This window comes from Cygnus olor, chromosome 3 (genome assembly GCF_009769625.2).
Source record: "Cygnus olor isolate bCygOlo1 chromosome 3, bCygOlo1.pri.v2, whole genome shotgun sequence".
Classification (NCBI taxonomy): domain Eukaryota; kingdom Metazoa; phylum Chordata; class Aves; order Anseriformes; family Anatidae; genus Cygnus; species Cygnus olor.
The window spans coordinates 115,040,784-115,058,399 of record NC_049171.1 but is presented as its reverse complement, the minus strand read 5'-3'; the positions used below and the strand labels follow the sequence as shown (position 1 = coordinate 115,058,399).

The 17,616-nt window shown below is 45.2% G+C and overlaps 1 protein-coding gene across 8 annotated transcripts in view; it reads right to left on the bottom strand.

Annotated features, from left to right (window-relative positions):
* PAK5 (p21 (RAC1) activated kinase 5) overlaps positions 1 to 17,616 on the bottom strand; it is a 156,053-nt gene that overhangs the window by 22,118 nt on the left and 116,319 nt on the right. For all 8 annotated transcript variants that reach the window (XM_040553979.1, XM_040553980.1, XM_040553981.1 and 5 more), the window contains one exon: positions 16,935 to 17,149. In XM_040553979.1, the coding sequence (XP_040409913.1) occupies positions 16,935 to 17,138 (204 nt within the window). In that variant the 5' untranslated portion in view covers positions 17,139 to 17,149. The remainder of the gene's footprint in view (positions 1 to 16,934; positions 17,150 to 17,616) is intronic.

Sequence of the window (17,616 nt, the reverse complement as noted above, 5' to 3'; positions counted from 1 at the left end):
CACGTAATAAAACAGCACACTCAACAATGAAATGCTTATAATTGAAAACAAGATTGAAATACCCAACTGCCACCTTGCTTCCCCGGTGTAAATCCATGCCAAGGAGTAAAAATGCCAATGTAATGATCTCCATGGGACAAGCCTTCAGAAAGGAGAGCTTTCCCGGAGCAACCTGCATTGTGCCTGCACAAAAGGACCTTGGAGCCAGAGGGAGCCCCTGGGAGCAGAACAGCCCCTGCGGTTATTGGAAAGGGGAGTTTTCCCTCCTCTCCTCCAAATAGATGCTCTGCTGAAGCAGTTTTTAAAAATACAGATGTGTATGGGATGTGGGGGCTGGAAGAATCACAAACAGCTATCTGAGCCCATGTCAGAAGGAATTTTAGAAGAACGAAGTTGAAGGTTTAGGTGTTAGGGAATTCATCGATGACAAAACCCTGCAGTTTAGGGATTTTCTGCAAATGGGAGCCTCCACTTTGGTAAGATACAAAAAAAGAAGTGTTTATTTATTTTTTGTTTGTTTTTTTTTAGTAATAGTGAAATAGTCTTGTAGGAATTTTGGTTTTCCAAAAAGAGCATCTGCCACAAAATCTCCAGTCTATGAAGAAGTCTTTGCTATCGCCGTGACCTCAGTGCTACCTAATCCTGACTGGTGAAGTTAAGGAGATGAAGATTTAAAACCCCTTGTTTTCTCCCAGCGCTTTGAGAACAACCACTGGAGAACAATGACTTCCCAGAATGACAGCTGAAGTTTCTATTTGCTTCGGGCTCCTCTCTACTAGGAAATTAGAGGTGGTGGGACCAATCCCCATGGCTGAGCTGGTTTGTGGGCACTGGCCTGGGTCCGTGATGCTGAACGCTCTCAGTCTCTGAAGCAACATCAGTGGCTTGGAGAAAAGTCTCTGCCTGGTGCTGACTGTGCCCAGGACTGGTTTAGGAGGATGCTACCTGGCCCAGGTGAGGGGCTCAAGCAGCTGAATAGCACAGAGTATTTAATTTCAGTGTCTGATGATAATCCTTGGCACTGCTTCACTGTATAAGCACAGTCCTTCGGTGCAAACAGAGGATAAAACGTACTTGCCCCTGAAGAATGCTGCAAATCTATATCAAAATGCCTCGGCAGTTCTGCCTGAAATCTGCAACCACCCCAGTGAAGCACAGACACTGCTGGTGTTAAAAACGCACCACTGACATTATTACTGTAAACTAGGATGTAGAAGTCATTTGTTGAAAAATAAGAAAGGAAGCATGATCTTAAGGTGATGGATGTTTTCTACAGAACAGTCAGTGCTCTATTATTACTATTGCTATTATTATTATTATTATTATTATCTTCACTATTATTATTATTGTCACCAACATCATCATCTTCAATATGTTTATTTGCTTTAGCTTGTTTTTAAATTTAGCACTTCCCTTATATGAAAGGAAATACATCATGATGAGATTCCCCTATTGCTAAATCAGACAGCCTATTCAAGCTTGATTTTTTTTATTTTTTATTAAGAAAACACCTAATGCTATTGTTATCAAAAGAACTATAGTGTCCATAGAGCAGATAATTACAGACATGTTTCACAGAGACCCTGCGAAGTACTCTATATTGTCCAGTATTTTTCTGAGTAGAAGTTAGGATGTTTATACACAGATGTGATACACGGTGCCTCCCTGGTGGGCAGAGTTAATTCTTCACAATTTACTAGGCCTAAAAAACAAATTAAAATCCCAAGGCAGGTATTATTCTATAAGAGTAATAAAGGTAATTACTCTGTAAGAAAGCTCACAGAGCATCAAAAATTGGAAATAAAGGCAAAGGAGCTGTTTCTACAGAACGACACTTACACTGGGCCTTGTTAACCCTCCTGAAGTCATTTGCTCCAGAGAAGGTGTTCTGGGGGCTCACAGCACCCTGCAGCTTTCCTCTGAAGAAACAAGCCAGAGATTGACAAACTGCCATAATTATGGCCCAAATTTCCAAACCTGAAAGCCTAATGTTAGCCAGAAGTACCCAGGTTTGAAGGTGTGACTTCAGCGGAAGGACAAGGGACAGCCCAAATTGCTGACATTGCTCCCTTAGGGACTTGGGAGTACCATCACTGCTCTGCCAGGCTCTGTGCTGCACTAGTGAGCAGGGGGAAAAGCTCCTGGGACTGAAACACAACAGCAGCAATTACAGAAGATGGAAAATTCGAGCTCTAGCCTGAAAAGCAAAACAAAAAGCTTGAAAGAAAACCTAACAGAAAAAGCAGGCTCTATCAAAAGGGATGTAAACATAGATTTTCCTGGTATTAATACCTTAGGAACTGGTGACTAGTTTTTGCAATTTTAAAGGCTTTATAAACTGAAAGAGACAGCGCGTGTTTCCACATCAACAGGGAACTCATTTTTCCTCATCTGAATTTAGATAGAAAATGGTTGTTTTGTGTTTTTTTTTTGTTCTTTTTACCCCTCACTGTTCTTCAGATTTTTAAACTTGGAAAATTTTTGAAGCTGCGGCAGGTAATTAGATGGTTAAAAGCAAGGCATCGTGTGCAAAGGTTGATCCACTGAGATTTATGAGGTCTTTGTTTGTGACTACCGAGATCATGTAATGGAAACCTGTACAGTGCCCAGGCATGCATGACAAACAGAAATCAAATCCTACAGCAGGCGCAGCTTTAGCTGGGTTCCACCCCGGGAAGATGGGATCCGTTACAGTCAATACCCCGTGGTCATTAAAAGACGTTTTCAAGGCGTCGTGCAATTGGGGTGGATCAATGCTACACCAGACAAAGGAGTGCTGGTGAGTTTTATGCTGCCGTTACCGTCACCCACTAAAATCAATGGGACGCAATCTCTGTGAATTAAAGCCGGTACTGTGAGGCTGCAGCTCTCAGTTCATTTCCAGTGCTCTCCGGACAGGTTTGGCGTTTGCTCTGGGTGCTGGTGACAGCAGACATCCTTCATGGCGTTGCCGTAGCGCTCTGTCCTGCAGTGATAAGCCATAATGGATCTGTCTGCAAGAACCGCTGCCTTGCCTCATTTCCAAGAGCAGATGAAAAACAGCTTCTGCGCTCAAATACTGTATTAACCTTGACAATAATGAAGTGGGTAATTAACTGTTTTGCCCTAATATGACCTTGCATTTATTGTCTTTAAAACTACTATACTTCACACAGTTGCTAAGAATATATCAGCCTTTGTCCTTCAGGAGCTGTGGTTTCAGAAGTCGACAAGGATTTAAAATCTCTGTAACGCACAGGGTGGGAGAAGAAAAGTTGTTTTAGGAAATGTCACCTTATAAAGAGCCAATCTAAATTCTGGTTTTGCTTCTAGCTAGCTTATCCCCTCATTTTCATTGTATGTAAAATAAAAGCACATCCTATGCATATCTGAAAATCAATTTTTGCTAAAGGAAAGAGGCACATTGCACAGCTGGTAAAAGTAATGTATGTGATGGAAGCGTTGGTAATTTATCTTCTTGTGTTGCAAGAATATAAATTCTTGCAACTTCACAAGCCTTTGAAGTATTTGAAGTTGTGTTCATGATACCACATTTTACTCCTTGGCATAAGCAAATGTGAACAGCACTACCTTGGGGAGAAAACCAATCCCCTCATCATGTCAGACAGAAAACTCCATCTTTCCTGGGAAGTAACAGCTTTATAGCTGCAGCCAAGGGTGCAAGTGTCAAGGGTCTGCCTTTGATCTGCACTTGTGAGAGCTCAGACTGAGCAACAGCCTTGGCAGAGCTCACAACAGCTGGAGACCCTCCTAACTCCTGGAGACAGTTGTGAGCATGCAGCAAAAACCTCCTTTTGCCAGCTGCTGACACGAAGTGGACAGCTAAATTTGGACCCTGAGCTGCCGTCTTGAGGGGTGACAAAAGGACAAGGGTTAGGAAACTGATGTCTTGTCCGCTACGTCCTGGCATGGTGGCCTCAGCTTTGCATGACCTCTCCATGCATCTGGCAGACCCCCCCTCACCAGAGGCTGCCCCAAGGCTCTCCCTTTTGCTGTCAGCTGCTCTCACCACCACTGCAGGAGCCTCCTGTAGCCACAGAACTATGTTGTACTGTGAAGGAGACTATTGGGTATATTTGCTGCTTTGGATCCTGAGACGTGGCTCGGTGCCAAAAGCCAACTGCTGGCTGTAGGACCGCCAAACTTCATCCCAAGTCAGAAGCAGTGATGCCACGAGCTGTGCAAGTGAAACACCAGTGCTGCATTTGGGCAGCTGTCTCCTGACCTCGACAGGCAACAAGCAGATACAGCCAGCAGCACCCATGTGCACTAACCGAACACCTCGCTTCCCCATGGTAATGAAACCCACTAAACTAAGAATGAATTTTAGCGTGCTTGTGCTGCACAGCGTTACCCTGGGAAGACGCCTTTTGCCAGCGAAACTCATCAGGTGTGTGGCTAGAAGCAGTGCTGGATGGGAAGAGACGTCGTTCATCACTCTGCACCCTCCAGGACTGTCCTACGGGATCTGTTCCAGTCTTGATCTACAGCCTGTCCATAAAGCAGCTATTACTCAGAGTTAGGCACAAGAATACATAACAGACAGGGAAGTATGGCAGGATGCTTCTTCCTGAAGCCTGCAATTTTAAGGTTGGTTTACACCCGGAAGCCTCGAAGTTTATATAATTTCTGTTATTAATTCCTTCCCAATGCTATATATTCTCACCCTCTGTACAAAAAAGAAAATAATAAGAAAAACAAAACAAAACAAAACACTACTCATTTCTTGTATCCCAATGATTCCTCCTGGGGGAGTTTTGCAGACAACACCTGCATTGGATGCAGAGCAGAAGTGATACAGCTTTCACATGGCTGGGATTTGCTGCCTCTAGTCTAACTTGATCCTCTCTGGTAACTGCAAAACTATAGCTCCAGTGGCTAGAGCTCAGCTCAGGCCTCTGCTCCCTGGCCCATACGTGCAATTTACACCACAGAGTCACTTGAGAAAACAGGGAGCATGAGACTGTGTCACTGGCCCCTTGCAGGTCCGTGCCTAAGCACACGAGCCGTGCCCTGACCCTGGAATCGCTCTAACCCTGTTTTGGACCTGCTGACACTGCTTGACGCTGCAGCCCCCTGTGGCAACACATTGCTGAATTTCACTACACACCGGTACAGCACTGCCGTGTCTGCCTGAAGCCCCTTTCCTCCCGACCGTGTACTCCCACTGCGGCAGGACAAGGCGGGTGGTGGTTCACCCTTCACCTTACCCACCGCATTCAGGATTGTGCGAGCCCTGCTCACAGCCCTGCCCTCTCTGCTCTGAAGGGCCCCAGGCTTTTCAGCGACCCCACATCCGCTTGTCCAAGTCCCACAGTGTGGGATCATGGCAGCAAGACAGCTTTAAAACAGTCAGCCTGTAGAGCTGGAGCCCATGGACCTCTCCACACCGTCACAACCTGCTGGTGGTGCCACCTCACCGGCTGGTCTTCCCTCCTGGTGACACGAGACAGGCAACACTTCACTAGCTGTGAGGGCAGGTGCCATGTCCTTGATGTGCTGGTTTCCAGAGCTGACTCAACGCCACCACTATGAAAAAGCAGCCTTTGCTGGTCACCCACCAGCTCAGCAGCGCGTTGTGCGGGAGCTTCCCAACAGGAGCTGGCCTGAACGGGCTGGGACCCCAGCCACGCTGGGACCCATGAGACAATCCCACGGACACCGCAGTCATGTTCCGAAGTAAGCACTGGCATTGCCGAAATTTTTTTGCTGCTGCCCAACAAAGACTGCACAGTAGCGAGCTGAGCTTGTTACAACACACTGCGTACATGCAACACCATCACCTCCATTACCCTGCTGCTGCCAACAGCATGGGAGAGGTACGATGCTGGGAAAATGTTGGCACGGCCACACGCTAATTATTGGAAGGGTTGATAACGTAGAAGTGAAATTTATTCAGCCTGGAAAATATACATTACTCAGTGGATCAAAATAAAGGTATAGCTAAAGGTTTGAGACAAGCATAATGATCTCAACAACACCACTCGTGCCAGCTGTTTGAAAATCTTCAGAAGTAAAATGATGGAAAACTATAGAAAAGCCTAACCAAAACCGCGCTGTGCAATTTGTCAGCCTTCACAGCGGTTTTAAAAGTTAGTTGCCATAACAACAGGAGCAACATTTCATTATAATCACATTCACTGGTAATTCGTTTGACATGTTAAAATATGGCAACTTTAACAAAACATTTAGTTTTAAAATTCCACTGAAATATCTATGTTCTGGTAAGTTTTCCTTTTTTTTTTTTTTAAAGAATATACAAACACGGTCATTATATGTCATTTGGATTGTTATTAAAGAATACTGAACATCAAAAATAACTACTTAGGTCTACTTATAACACACCAAGTATGTGAGATTTTCTATCTAATACGGGTACAAAGATCCATCAGACATAAAAGAAATGAGAGTGAAACGTGATTTTAAGGTTTTAGTTTGAGTGATAAACTTAGTGTATCTATTACTTATGAGATATACAAGTGGTTCACAGGGAGAGGAGAAATTTCAGATTCTGAAAATCTCAGAATTTCTATTTCATATGACTTCTTCTGAGGATTCAAAATTTTCTTTTATCCCAACACAGAATGAAAAAACAACACATCCCAGAAGATGAAATTCCTCAGAAACATTAACTGTAGGAATTTCAAGTGCCCTCTTAAGAGCGTTGCATTTTCCTAAAGCTGATGGAAATCATTTCAGCCTGATACTGTACGCAGTGGATCTACGAAGCCAGAAAGCCATATCAAAGACTGTAGATTTTTGATCGTGTTTTGGATAAAATCTTTTCATCGGTGTAAAACTTTCCTACTTTGTCAAATCAATGGTTTCTAGCAGGAAAACAAAAGGACTGCTCACTTGGAAAGCCTATGGCCAGCCCGACTGATGAGCACCAGCAGGACTTGGTATTTTAGTTCTCCCTCCTTCAAAGCCACATCATCTGCCAGGGCATCTGTGCCAGTTATTATTTTTTTCAGAGGAAGGTGTAAGTCTAATTGAGTAAGATTTCCCAAGCTGTAGTTGTGGTCTGGCATCCCACAGCCTCCCACTCGGGCTGACTTCAGAGGCAGCTAGAGGCTGTGAAACTCAGAGCAAATCTGGGAGCATTATGGCAGGAAAAGGGCGATGTTCTAGGTTAGAGAAACCCTGCCCTCCAAGAAACACAGCTCTACTTTTGTCTTGTTACACTAAGATAGACACATGCTAGAAGGTCGTGACATGAACCAGGACCAAAGTTTGCCTCACGCAGAGCTGTGCATTCCCTGAATAGGTTTCTGCCCAAGGAGAAATGACACAATTAAGGGCAGTCAATAGAAAGCAATGAAGCTCCAGTGCCTCTAACTGGTACCTCAAAAATCCGGACTTGCAAACTGATTTGTGCCTGGATTACTGAAGAGCTACAGACGAGACATGGGAAGGATGCTCTGTGTGCCACAGCTCCCATGCCTCAGCCAGGCTGCAGGTGCAGGGGGCAGGAGACAAGGTGTGGGGCGGCAATCCTGACCCCTCCTCACTTCTTGCTCTGTTCCGAGTCCGAGCCAACTTCCTTTGGTAGATTCCCATTTTCTTCACTTTTTTTTGGTATCTCGTCAGATGCACACATTAAAGCACAAAGTGAGGATTTTGACAGCCTGACAATTTCTAAGAAGCAATTTTAACTACCTTTCTATTTCTAGTCTACCTACTGGCCACACTGGTGGGGAAGGAGCCACCAAGGCACGGGGGGGGGGCGGAAATTGCCCTGCACCCGGTGCTGTGCAGCCATCTGTAAAAAGTCTCTGTCCCATGGCTTTAAAAGGGTGAGGAAGTTTCAGAGTACTTCATGGAAATTGGGCATTCCTGGCCCCACACACATAAAGTGTGGTTTTTTAACCTGATTGATGCCTCTGAGTACCATGGCCTCCTTCATCTTCTCCTGAAACCTCACTCTTTGATTTAAGTAGGAATTTGCATTAGCAAAATAAAAACACGTAATAATTTCAATCACATAGCAAAGTGCAGAGTTTTTATTTCCAAGGAAATACTCGTTTCCCTTCCCAGGGATGGCTATTACTAAATGGGAAGTGTAGCAGTAGGAATGCCCCAAGTGGGACTAGCCCTCATGGCATGACTTTTACCTGGAAACCACGGTTATGCAGCAGTGTTCTTCTGCACAGAAACCTGCGTTAGGTCAAATTTACAAAGCAAGTGAGAGGCAAGACTCCAAGAGCTTCCTGAGCTGATGTTTTATTTATTCACTCTTGTAAATGAGAAGTGCAAACCAAACACCTTCTCCACGGAAACAAACCAAGAGATTTCAGCGGATTGTCCGCAGCAGCGGAAGGTGCAGGGACAATGCCCAGGACAACCCCACAGTCTCATTTGCAAGGAGCTGCTGAAACATTGCTCAGGGAATCTTGATTTGATTCTACTTGATGTGCTGGCCTGCGTGCTCTGTCCCCTGCGGCAGATCGGCCCTGCTATGCTCAGTGAGTTCACCTGCTGCTCCCTCCCCGTCCTGCAGCACTCCGGCCGGCAGGGAAAGCCAGGAAGGAGAGCCAGGCGGTGTGCCCCATGTCCCTGCACATAGCTAACACAGTACAACCCACCATACAGCACCGGAAGGGATAAAAGGGCTGCAGGATGGGAGAGAGGCAGCCTGCTGCCCCTAAGCTTCTTCCCAGGATGGTTCGTAGAAGCCGCCGTGTTCTTACCAGGTTTCTGTGCCTATATATCCTGCTACTAAAAAGTGCTACTGCGCATGGAGGCATCTTCTCTGGAAGTTTGTACTGTGCTCTGGGAATTATTAAATGTAAATTAGGACACAGATAGCAATTACTGTTTTGTTCAGACTACAAAACTGTAAAATTCACTAAAATTCATAATCTCTTGCTATTCTTTTAACTGTGTGTTCCTGAGAGCTAATTAGAGCCTGCTGGATCTGATCTTTGCAATTAAAAAGTACAAGACCTCACCCTAAATACATCTCTTTTGTTCACTTTTCTCTCCCCAAAGATCTGTATCTGAAATGCTTTACTTTTTCTAGCCCGCAAAGCTCATCCTGTGGCAGTAACACTTGAGCAGAAAAGGTGTGTAAAGGTCTCTGTGGGTAAGTCAGCGTTCCTCTCCCCTAATAACAGAGCTTGTTGGCCGTAACTGGGTCCAGCCTGACGGGGAAGACAAGACAGAAAGAGCAGCAGAGCAGCTTCAAATTCCTAGAGAGCCACAAAGCCCAGATCTAATCACTGCGGAGCAGGAGATAGATAAAAACACATTTACACTTGCAGCTTTGGCTTCACAGGTAAGCGAGCTGCTTGGCAACATTATCTGTCTCCTGATCCTCCTACTCCTGAGGATACTCCTTAGAATATATTTAGTGGGAGTTTGACCAGCATGGTTTCTGCTCTGGACTACGATGAACCAAAATAGATTTATCAATAGATCTAGGAACACAGATGTGCAGAATGTGTAGTTACTGTGTGATTACTGTCATGGCACGCTTACACAGAAACTGAAGTAGCAAACCCTGTGCTAGGGCCGATGTGAACTGCTAGTGCTGCCTGGCAATTTGGTACGGAAATCCCTTCCACAGCCTGTTACAACACAGGACACAACACATGCCTTGAACAAACGCCATCAGACGCCCGAGCAGATTTCTCACTGCTTCTGTCTGAGCTCGCTGACACGAAGGGAGGCCAATTTCCAGAGATTCCTTGCTGCCACCTAGTGTTTCCCACTGATGGACACCAAGAGAAGAGTGACATCTTCGTGTCACCACAACTCTACATCTAAGCCATGTCAGCAGCACCATGAGAGGTTCAGCCAGTCCAAAGAAATCCCATGGGGTATTTACTCCATCAGCTCTCTTGGCTGAGTTGAGCAGGGGCTTGCTGGACTATTTCACTGATGCTTGGTAAAACACATTCATCCTTTCCACGTGTTCACTGGGGAAAACAATGTTTACATGTTATCGTTTATTCTTCTGCACCTTGCTCTGGGGGATCGATGTGGTACAGCAGCCGGAAGGACCCTGCCAGCACAGCAGCCACCCCAAAGCACCCCTTTACCTGCCTGACCTTTCCTAGGCCTGAGCCCCGCTTCTGTCCCCAGAGATCTTGTGGGTCAGTGCACACAAAGTTTTGGAGGCCAAAAGCGTGGCTGAATGAACTGAAAGAAAACAGCAGCCACATGAGCAGTGAGTGATGGAGGCAGAGCCCTCCAGCTCCAGGAGGTACGCTGGGAGCACGGCTCCCTTCTCAGGGCAGGCAAGCAAGAGGAGGTACTGGAACAGTCTCCTAAAAGTTGTCTTCAGGGACTTATTTCCACGTTAAAAAATGAACGTGATTACTGTCCTTGCTCAGGATCTAACTCCTGCCTCTTTTCAGGTTATCCAGCACTACCTGCAGAGCATTCCCAGACTGGTACCCCCAGGGGAGACCAGATTCAATTTCTGAAATGCTAATACTGAGAGTTTGCCACAGGTTACTGTGTTTCTTGAGCACTAAAGCAGGCTCTAAAGCCTCAGCAGATGTAGACTGTGACCTCCAGATTTACTTTCAATCTTCATTTAGCATACTGCAAAGTCCTGCTCACCCAGGTAAACTCTTATCAGTATAACTCAAGCCTGAACACTGTTGCCCTTGCAAGATTTCTCCAACACTTAAGTATTACTTAAAATCACAATGCTGATGTAAACAGCATTTAAAAATATTATTTTATGAATTTTATTGGAAAAAAAAAACAACTCACTTGTTGAGTTGTTAACTCAAGTTGTTAACTCAAGTTGTTAACTCATTAAGCACAGAATGCTGTAAACCATATTGTTGTCTATCACTGCTATGGGACCAGTAAATCCTTTCTCATGCGAGGAGACCAATTCAAGCTCCTTTGGGGCTGTTGGGGACCTTTCAAACAAGTGATGTGATCAGCAGGTAACTGACCATCACCCCTCCAAGGCAGAGAGGCAAAATCATCCACTTACAGTCTCTGTGCAGTGTTAAATATGTCTACGTGGTCTAATGAGGACCAAAGCATCGCCCCCTACCCTTGCACTGCCTGCATTAGCTACAGGGACCACATCTGAAAACTACATTTCTGGCAGCAAAATCCAGGAGTCATCTGAGCATATTTCAAAGACACAAATAAGAAGATGGAATGTGAAAAAACTATTTTTTGCCACTTAAAATATTTAGTCTGAATGGTGGCAGAGTTTTTCATACTAGCAACCTCAGTGTTTCTCTAGGATGGCCAGGTCCTGCTTATGAACCCTGATGCTGGTGTCTACAACTCAGCTGCAAACAGACCCTTCAAACACACGTGGCTGAAACTAGGCATTTGTTATGAGGGACAAGTATCTCGGTCAGAAAAATTATGTGAACAGTTCGTTTTCTGGTTCATTAAAAACTGAGGAACATTTTATGTTTGAGCCAAACTGAAATGATAACGAGGCTGATGATTTCTTCTCATCCGAAGGAGGTTCTGGAAAAATGCAGTGGTATGAAAACAAACAATCTGCTGCTGCAAATCTGATCGGGAACTTCACTGTTCAGAAAGCTAGAAACTCAAAACTATGAAGAATAACTGAGAATACATCAGTTGAAAGTGTTGTGGAAAAGAAGAGCTTCCCTAATTCTAGTATGGCTGTGGGTTGCCAGTGTGACTCTGTAGTAAAAAAAGTCTGTGCATTGGCTAGTGTATTTTTGACAGAGATGAAGACATCTTAACGCCACTGAATGCACGTGGGTATGGGGATGGAGAAGACTTAAGGTCTGCTTCAGTCTTTGAAACCACAGTATTCAAATATTTTCACAGAAATAAATGAAAGACAGTTTCTCATCTCTAAGATGTGTCTTCTTCCAGCTGAAACTCTTTACATTGAAACTGCATTTTCCATAAAATGAATGACTCATCTGGAAAAAAAATATTCCTCTTCTTTTATTCAGGCATTCTTTCTCTTGAACTAAACTTTGCATGAAGCAGCAATATTCTTCTAAAGGATTTATGCAAAAACCTACAGTTTTCTGAAATCAAACAATCAGAAATAAAAACAAAAGTTTCTGCTGTACACTGTAGTACGTATGAAAACATATTAACCTAGTAATATATGTTATAAAAAAAAAGTTGTGAATTTCTCCCATTTATTCATACTGTGGCTGATTTTTATTTGTACAGAGACAGACTTCCTCCAAGATTACACAAAATCAGTGACTTGGCTCTTCTCATACCAAGTCAACATCACAGTAAGACAGGTTCTTGGACACTAGGTGGCATATTGATATTACATCTGTACAGGGAGGTACAGAAGTAGCATTGCCACTTAGAAATGTGGGAAATCGAACAGCCCTCAAGAGAGGAGCATTATCCTTTTGAAAGAAAGAGCATCTACTTAAATATGCTGCAATAATTTCTTCTGGCACCATGTAGCATCAAAAGCATTCCTGTTTAGTCATCAAAATAGATTGAAAGTGGGACTGCCTTACAGGACAATTGCAAATCTGACCGTAATTACTTGTAGATGAAGATGAGCAAGGAAAGCTGCAAGGGAACTGGCTAGAAAGGCTGGCAGGGACCTCTGCAGGCCATCCAGTCCCACCTTCAGCTCAGAGCACAGACAGCATCGAAGCCTGGTCAGGTGGCTCAAGGCATCGTCCATCAAAGTTTGCCCTCTGCAAGGGTTGAGTCTCTCTGTCCCACAGTGCCTGCTGGCAAAACATTTTCTTTCCACCCCAAATTTCCTGTGCTGCAAGGTGTTAGCTCTTTCCCTGTTTTGGAGATGTCCCCTTCACCTTATCTCCTCCCAGAGGAGCCCATGCCAGGCCCAATATGTGACTGAGAAGTGTGCAATTGGAACCCGGAGTTCTTAAGCACAAATTAGCACGATGCAGTTACAAGGAAGGCCCACGAGATGTCAGCAGCCCATTGGGTCCTGTGCTGGCAAGAGCAGTGCTGTGGATCTGAGGTTTCCTGGTGGATGGGAGCCAACTGTCTTCAAGCAAGAGCTTCAAACTGTCCCATCCACAGGAGTATCATGGGGGGAATAAATAAAAACAAGTAGCTATGAAGGAGAGAGAAAAATTGTGGCTATTAAAAGAGCCACAGAAAATATCTCATTTTCTGCTTATTTTTTCTCTGTGTAAAACAGAGGCTGACACGTAGTAGTAGAAACTTAAAAAGGTTTTAAAGATTACAGTTAATTCACCAGTATCCAGGTCAATTTTGACAGGCAGCAGTGAGGAAAACTAAAACTACAGACAACACAAACCATGCGGATTACACCACTGAAACATGAGGATGAAGGAGAGGAAAGTCAGTGACCCTGCAGCCTGCCCCATCCAAAATTCTCTGACCTGTGAAGCCCAGCAGCAGGTAAACGAGCTGCCGCAGGTGAATGACACAGTTACCATGCATCTCAGGAACAAGTGGCATCTTCTCCTCCAGTAACTCACAGCTCGGCTGTTTGCTGCACTGGGAAAAATGAGGAGGGATTTTAATTTTAACAAGTCCTCAGTGCTGTGCTGCTCCCACTGATGACCGTGGACGTTCAAGCATCGTAATGGAGCATGTCCATGAAACCAATGCTAGGCTCTTTTGACAAGAAGCCCCCACATAAGGCTCCTGGTACTTCACGAGGTCTATTTTAAGTACAGGAAGACACAAAGAGTTCACATTTTTCACACGGAGATGTTTTCAGTGAAGAACCAGCCTTTTATCAAACCCCCCTCTCTCCACGCCCCAAATCTATCATGATCGTTGTAGCTTTCTGTTTTGCATGAAATCTTGTGCAGCGTTTTACTGATCCTCGCTAGCATCTCAAACACACAGCGCTTTGCTCGTATCTGGGTCACCCGCGCTGAGGAGGGGAATCCTATTATTGTTTCTGCTTGTACTGGGAATGAATGAATTTGTACAGCCAGCTCAAGGCTGGATTCAAGCTCTGACATTACCACGATAAGCCAGTGCCAGCCATGTGCGACAGGACCACGAGCCTTTATCCCAGCCCACGCAGATCTGTGGAACAAGCCCCTGGGTGGAGGGGGTCTCCCAGGAGATTTGGGAGCCTGGGGTGCTGCCGCTTCTTCAGCGCTGCTGCTTTCAGTATAGGTGGGGCACTGAGAATATTTATCATTTACTTTTACCCGAAGGGATACACTGCAGGCCATCGCGTCCTATCTGCTTGGCAGATTGAGAAACAAGCAAACAGGGCAAATGGGGAAGGCAGCAAAACCCACAGAAGCCAAGAAAAGTCTTTCCCTTCCTCTGCTTTGGCTTTGCGTGAAGCCCAAAGCAAACAAACCCAACTCTGTCTCAAAACCCAGCAAACATTCTCTTCAACCCTACCCCTATAATGTGCGCTGCCACGCAGCTGTGAAGGCATACCTATTAGCAGCAATGCCTCTGCCTCGCTCTGTGTGTGTAGTCAATACAGAAGTAATTGAAAAGAGAAGAAATAAATAAATGCAGAAGAGCAAAGCTACCGAGGTGCCACGTCACCTGCAACCACTGCTCGACCGACTCTGGCCAAGTGCCTCAGCCCGACGTAACCCCAGGACTCAGGACGTGCCCAAGTATCAATCTGCTGCTACACCTCAGTGCATTTACAAGGTGCTAATTAAACTATATCAACTGCTGTATGGACAGAAGAAAACCAGTAAACAATATTATGACCTTGGAGCCTTTGGCTCCCACCTTCCCAAATTGCAAAGGCATTGCAGATCTTCAGTTCTCACCAAAGTCATGAAATCCTTGGTGCCTAAATCACTTTTTAACAGAAATAAAGGTGCTAGTGCATGTTGCACACACACACAAAAAATCTTCATTAAATGTTCATGCTGAACTACTTTAGCAACATGAAATATTTTCGAAGTTTCTCTCCGTAAGTTACGTCAAAGTAAGGCGTAATTCTTAATATACAGTAACATGATTTCTTTCAATATTCTTGCATTAAATGAAAAATCCCATCTTCCCTCTGCTACAGCCCCTCCTGTGGGTCCCTCTGCAGATGGGCATGTTTGTGCCCAGCCCCACAGCGAGTGCTGAGACAGAGACTGGGTTACAGACAGCCCGGCCCCAGGAAATGTGCCACGGGAAGGTGTTGTGGGACATGTGGATGCAGGATGGACCCTGGTCACCCAAGGTCCACCTGGCCCAAGGACTCCTGATACATACACATACGTAAGGCCCCCTGTATATAGACATATGTAGTCCTCTGAAAAACAGACAGAAAAGCAAACCAGACAATTTCTTGGAAACGACTGCCAGTGATTTTCTCCACTTTGAAGTGCTGCAGATACTTGTTCAGGGCTTGAACCTTCCCAGCCCGCAGTGTGTATTGCATCACCAGGGCTCTGCTCACAAATAAAGCTATGCAGATGTCTGTTTGCAGGCCTAGACCTGGATCTACATTGCCTGTAAGCTGTTGAGGAGCTAATACATTTTAAAACATTTTAAACTTATGGATTTACAGCTCCAGAACTACAGAAAAGAGATGGCACTACTGTAAGATAAGAAATGGATTTGTTCATTTTAAAACATCTTTATGCATTCGTGTCAAAATACCCAGAGATATTTTGGTGTTTAAAAGGACTGTGAAACAAGCTTGCTCCTCTGCCCTAGCTGGCAAAGCTTTGCCTGCTTTTTTTCCCACATTATTCAGGGCCTCTATTATACAGCAAGATATTTTATCACAGCAAAAAATCCAAGACTTTGCTTTTATCCCCCTTGTCCCATAGCAGCACCCAGAAATCCTGATCAGCAAGTGATGAGTGTCCTTCAGGAGCAGGCAGTAAATGCAAATTTAGCAAAGAGCACTTATGAAATATAAATATAGAGTCTGCGCTCTCAGGATTATCCGATTTTCGCTTGCCGCAGAAAAATCCACACAAAGATGAAATCCTAAATTTATCTTTCAGCTGCGTGACAGTGAAGGGTATATGTTCTGCCACCATACAGGTGTCATCTACTGGGAGGTAGGATGTGCAATCCCAGAAACACTGCTAAGTGAGGGTACGTTTGCCCATCTGTATCTTGAACCTCTAAGGATGGGGATCCCAGAGCTGCACTGGTGCCTGCCCAGTGCTGCCCTACCCTCTGAACCAAGGCTTCTCCTCACCTGTCCAGGCCAAATCCCATGAGCCACAACCTGGGGCTGTTTCCCCTCATTTTACCACCCAGAAAAAGCTTTGCTCCACCACCTGCATAAACCCACAGGCAGCAGTGGGTGGCGATGAGATCCCTCCCTGAGCTCCTTGCTGGGCTGAACAAGCAATTTCATTTTTTAACTTACATGTACTTTTCCCTCTCTCCCTTGCTCCAAATTGCCTTTGCCTAAAGCACCTTTCTTAAATTAATTATCAAGGAGCTTTAAGCTGCAGAGGAGCAACATTTGGGGCCTCCACTGGGACTTGGGGCTTTTTCTTCTGCAGCCCAGGAACACAAAGGAATGGCCCAAGTAAGACCCATGATATACACTCTCATGGGACAGTTGTACAAGTTTTATAAATATAATTTTTCCTTGCAGCTCTAGTAATTAAATATTTGGATTTGCAGCTCTCTCTGTACTTGCACACTCCCCGGCCCTGCTGGGACAGCTGCTCGGGGTGATGCAGATAAATACTTCCTGTCTGTTGGTGCTCGGTGGCCAAGCCCGACACGTCACCTCCTTCTCACTTCCTTTCTATTTCTAGCAATGTGGGCAGAGTAAGTATACTTGAGTGGTTAGAGCAGAGTAATCAGATAATCTTTCACTAAGACATAGTTGCATCCAGAAATTGGGATAACAGGCTCCCAACAATAGCCCCCACCCTGCAGCAGGTACCTTCTGAGAGCACAAGGAGGCACTTTGGGGCTGAGACCAAGCCCCACTTCAACTTTGAAGCAGTATGGCTTCATTGAGGCTACATGCAATTAAAGACAGGCTAGGAAATACAAAGGAGATGAGAAAAAAAGACTTTGTACAATACCTTCATAGGCGCGAGCTGGATGGGAGTGATGCATGAGGGGTCCACCATAGGCTTGGGCCTGTTGGCCGTGTCCGCCAGCAAGCTGTGCCACTGCTGAGGTAGTCCTGTGAACTTCTGCTCCCGGTGGTCAAAGCCCGTGTGAACCCGATGCTCGAAGTTAGAGGGCCCGGAAATCTCCAGCCTTTTCTTCTTCTTTCCAAACATGGTGGAAAAATCTGGAGAAGTAACAAGGAAACAGGAAAAGGGGAAAAAAAATACATGTTTTGTTGCAGCCTGTAGCCATTCTCTCTCCTGCATGGAGAATTTCAGATGTTATTAGCTAAATACCTGCATAGGTTTTAATTTTACTCCACACTTACCACCTTTGAGGTCTATGCCTGGAAAGCACTTACCTGTCCTCTGCTCACAGGATCTGAGATCGCAGGAAATTACCTCGGTCTCTGACCTGCACGTGTCTGTAATACCTTGTGAAATAAGGAGCTGCCCCGATCCCCAGCAGAGAAAGCCCCAGATCTTACTTTCTGCTCCTCTCCCTGCTGCTCTGTTCGAGCTGCAGGGTGCATCCCAGGAGAGCTGGCAGCCCAGAGCTTTACGGCTGCAGCGCTGTACGGCTCTGCTCAGAGGCCAGCACTCAGTGTGAGCAGCAATTTATTCCTACGCCATTGCAGCGCTGCAAATAGAT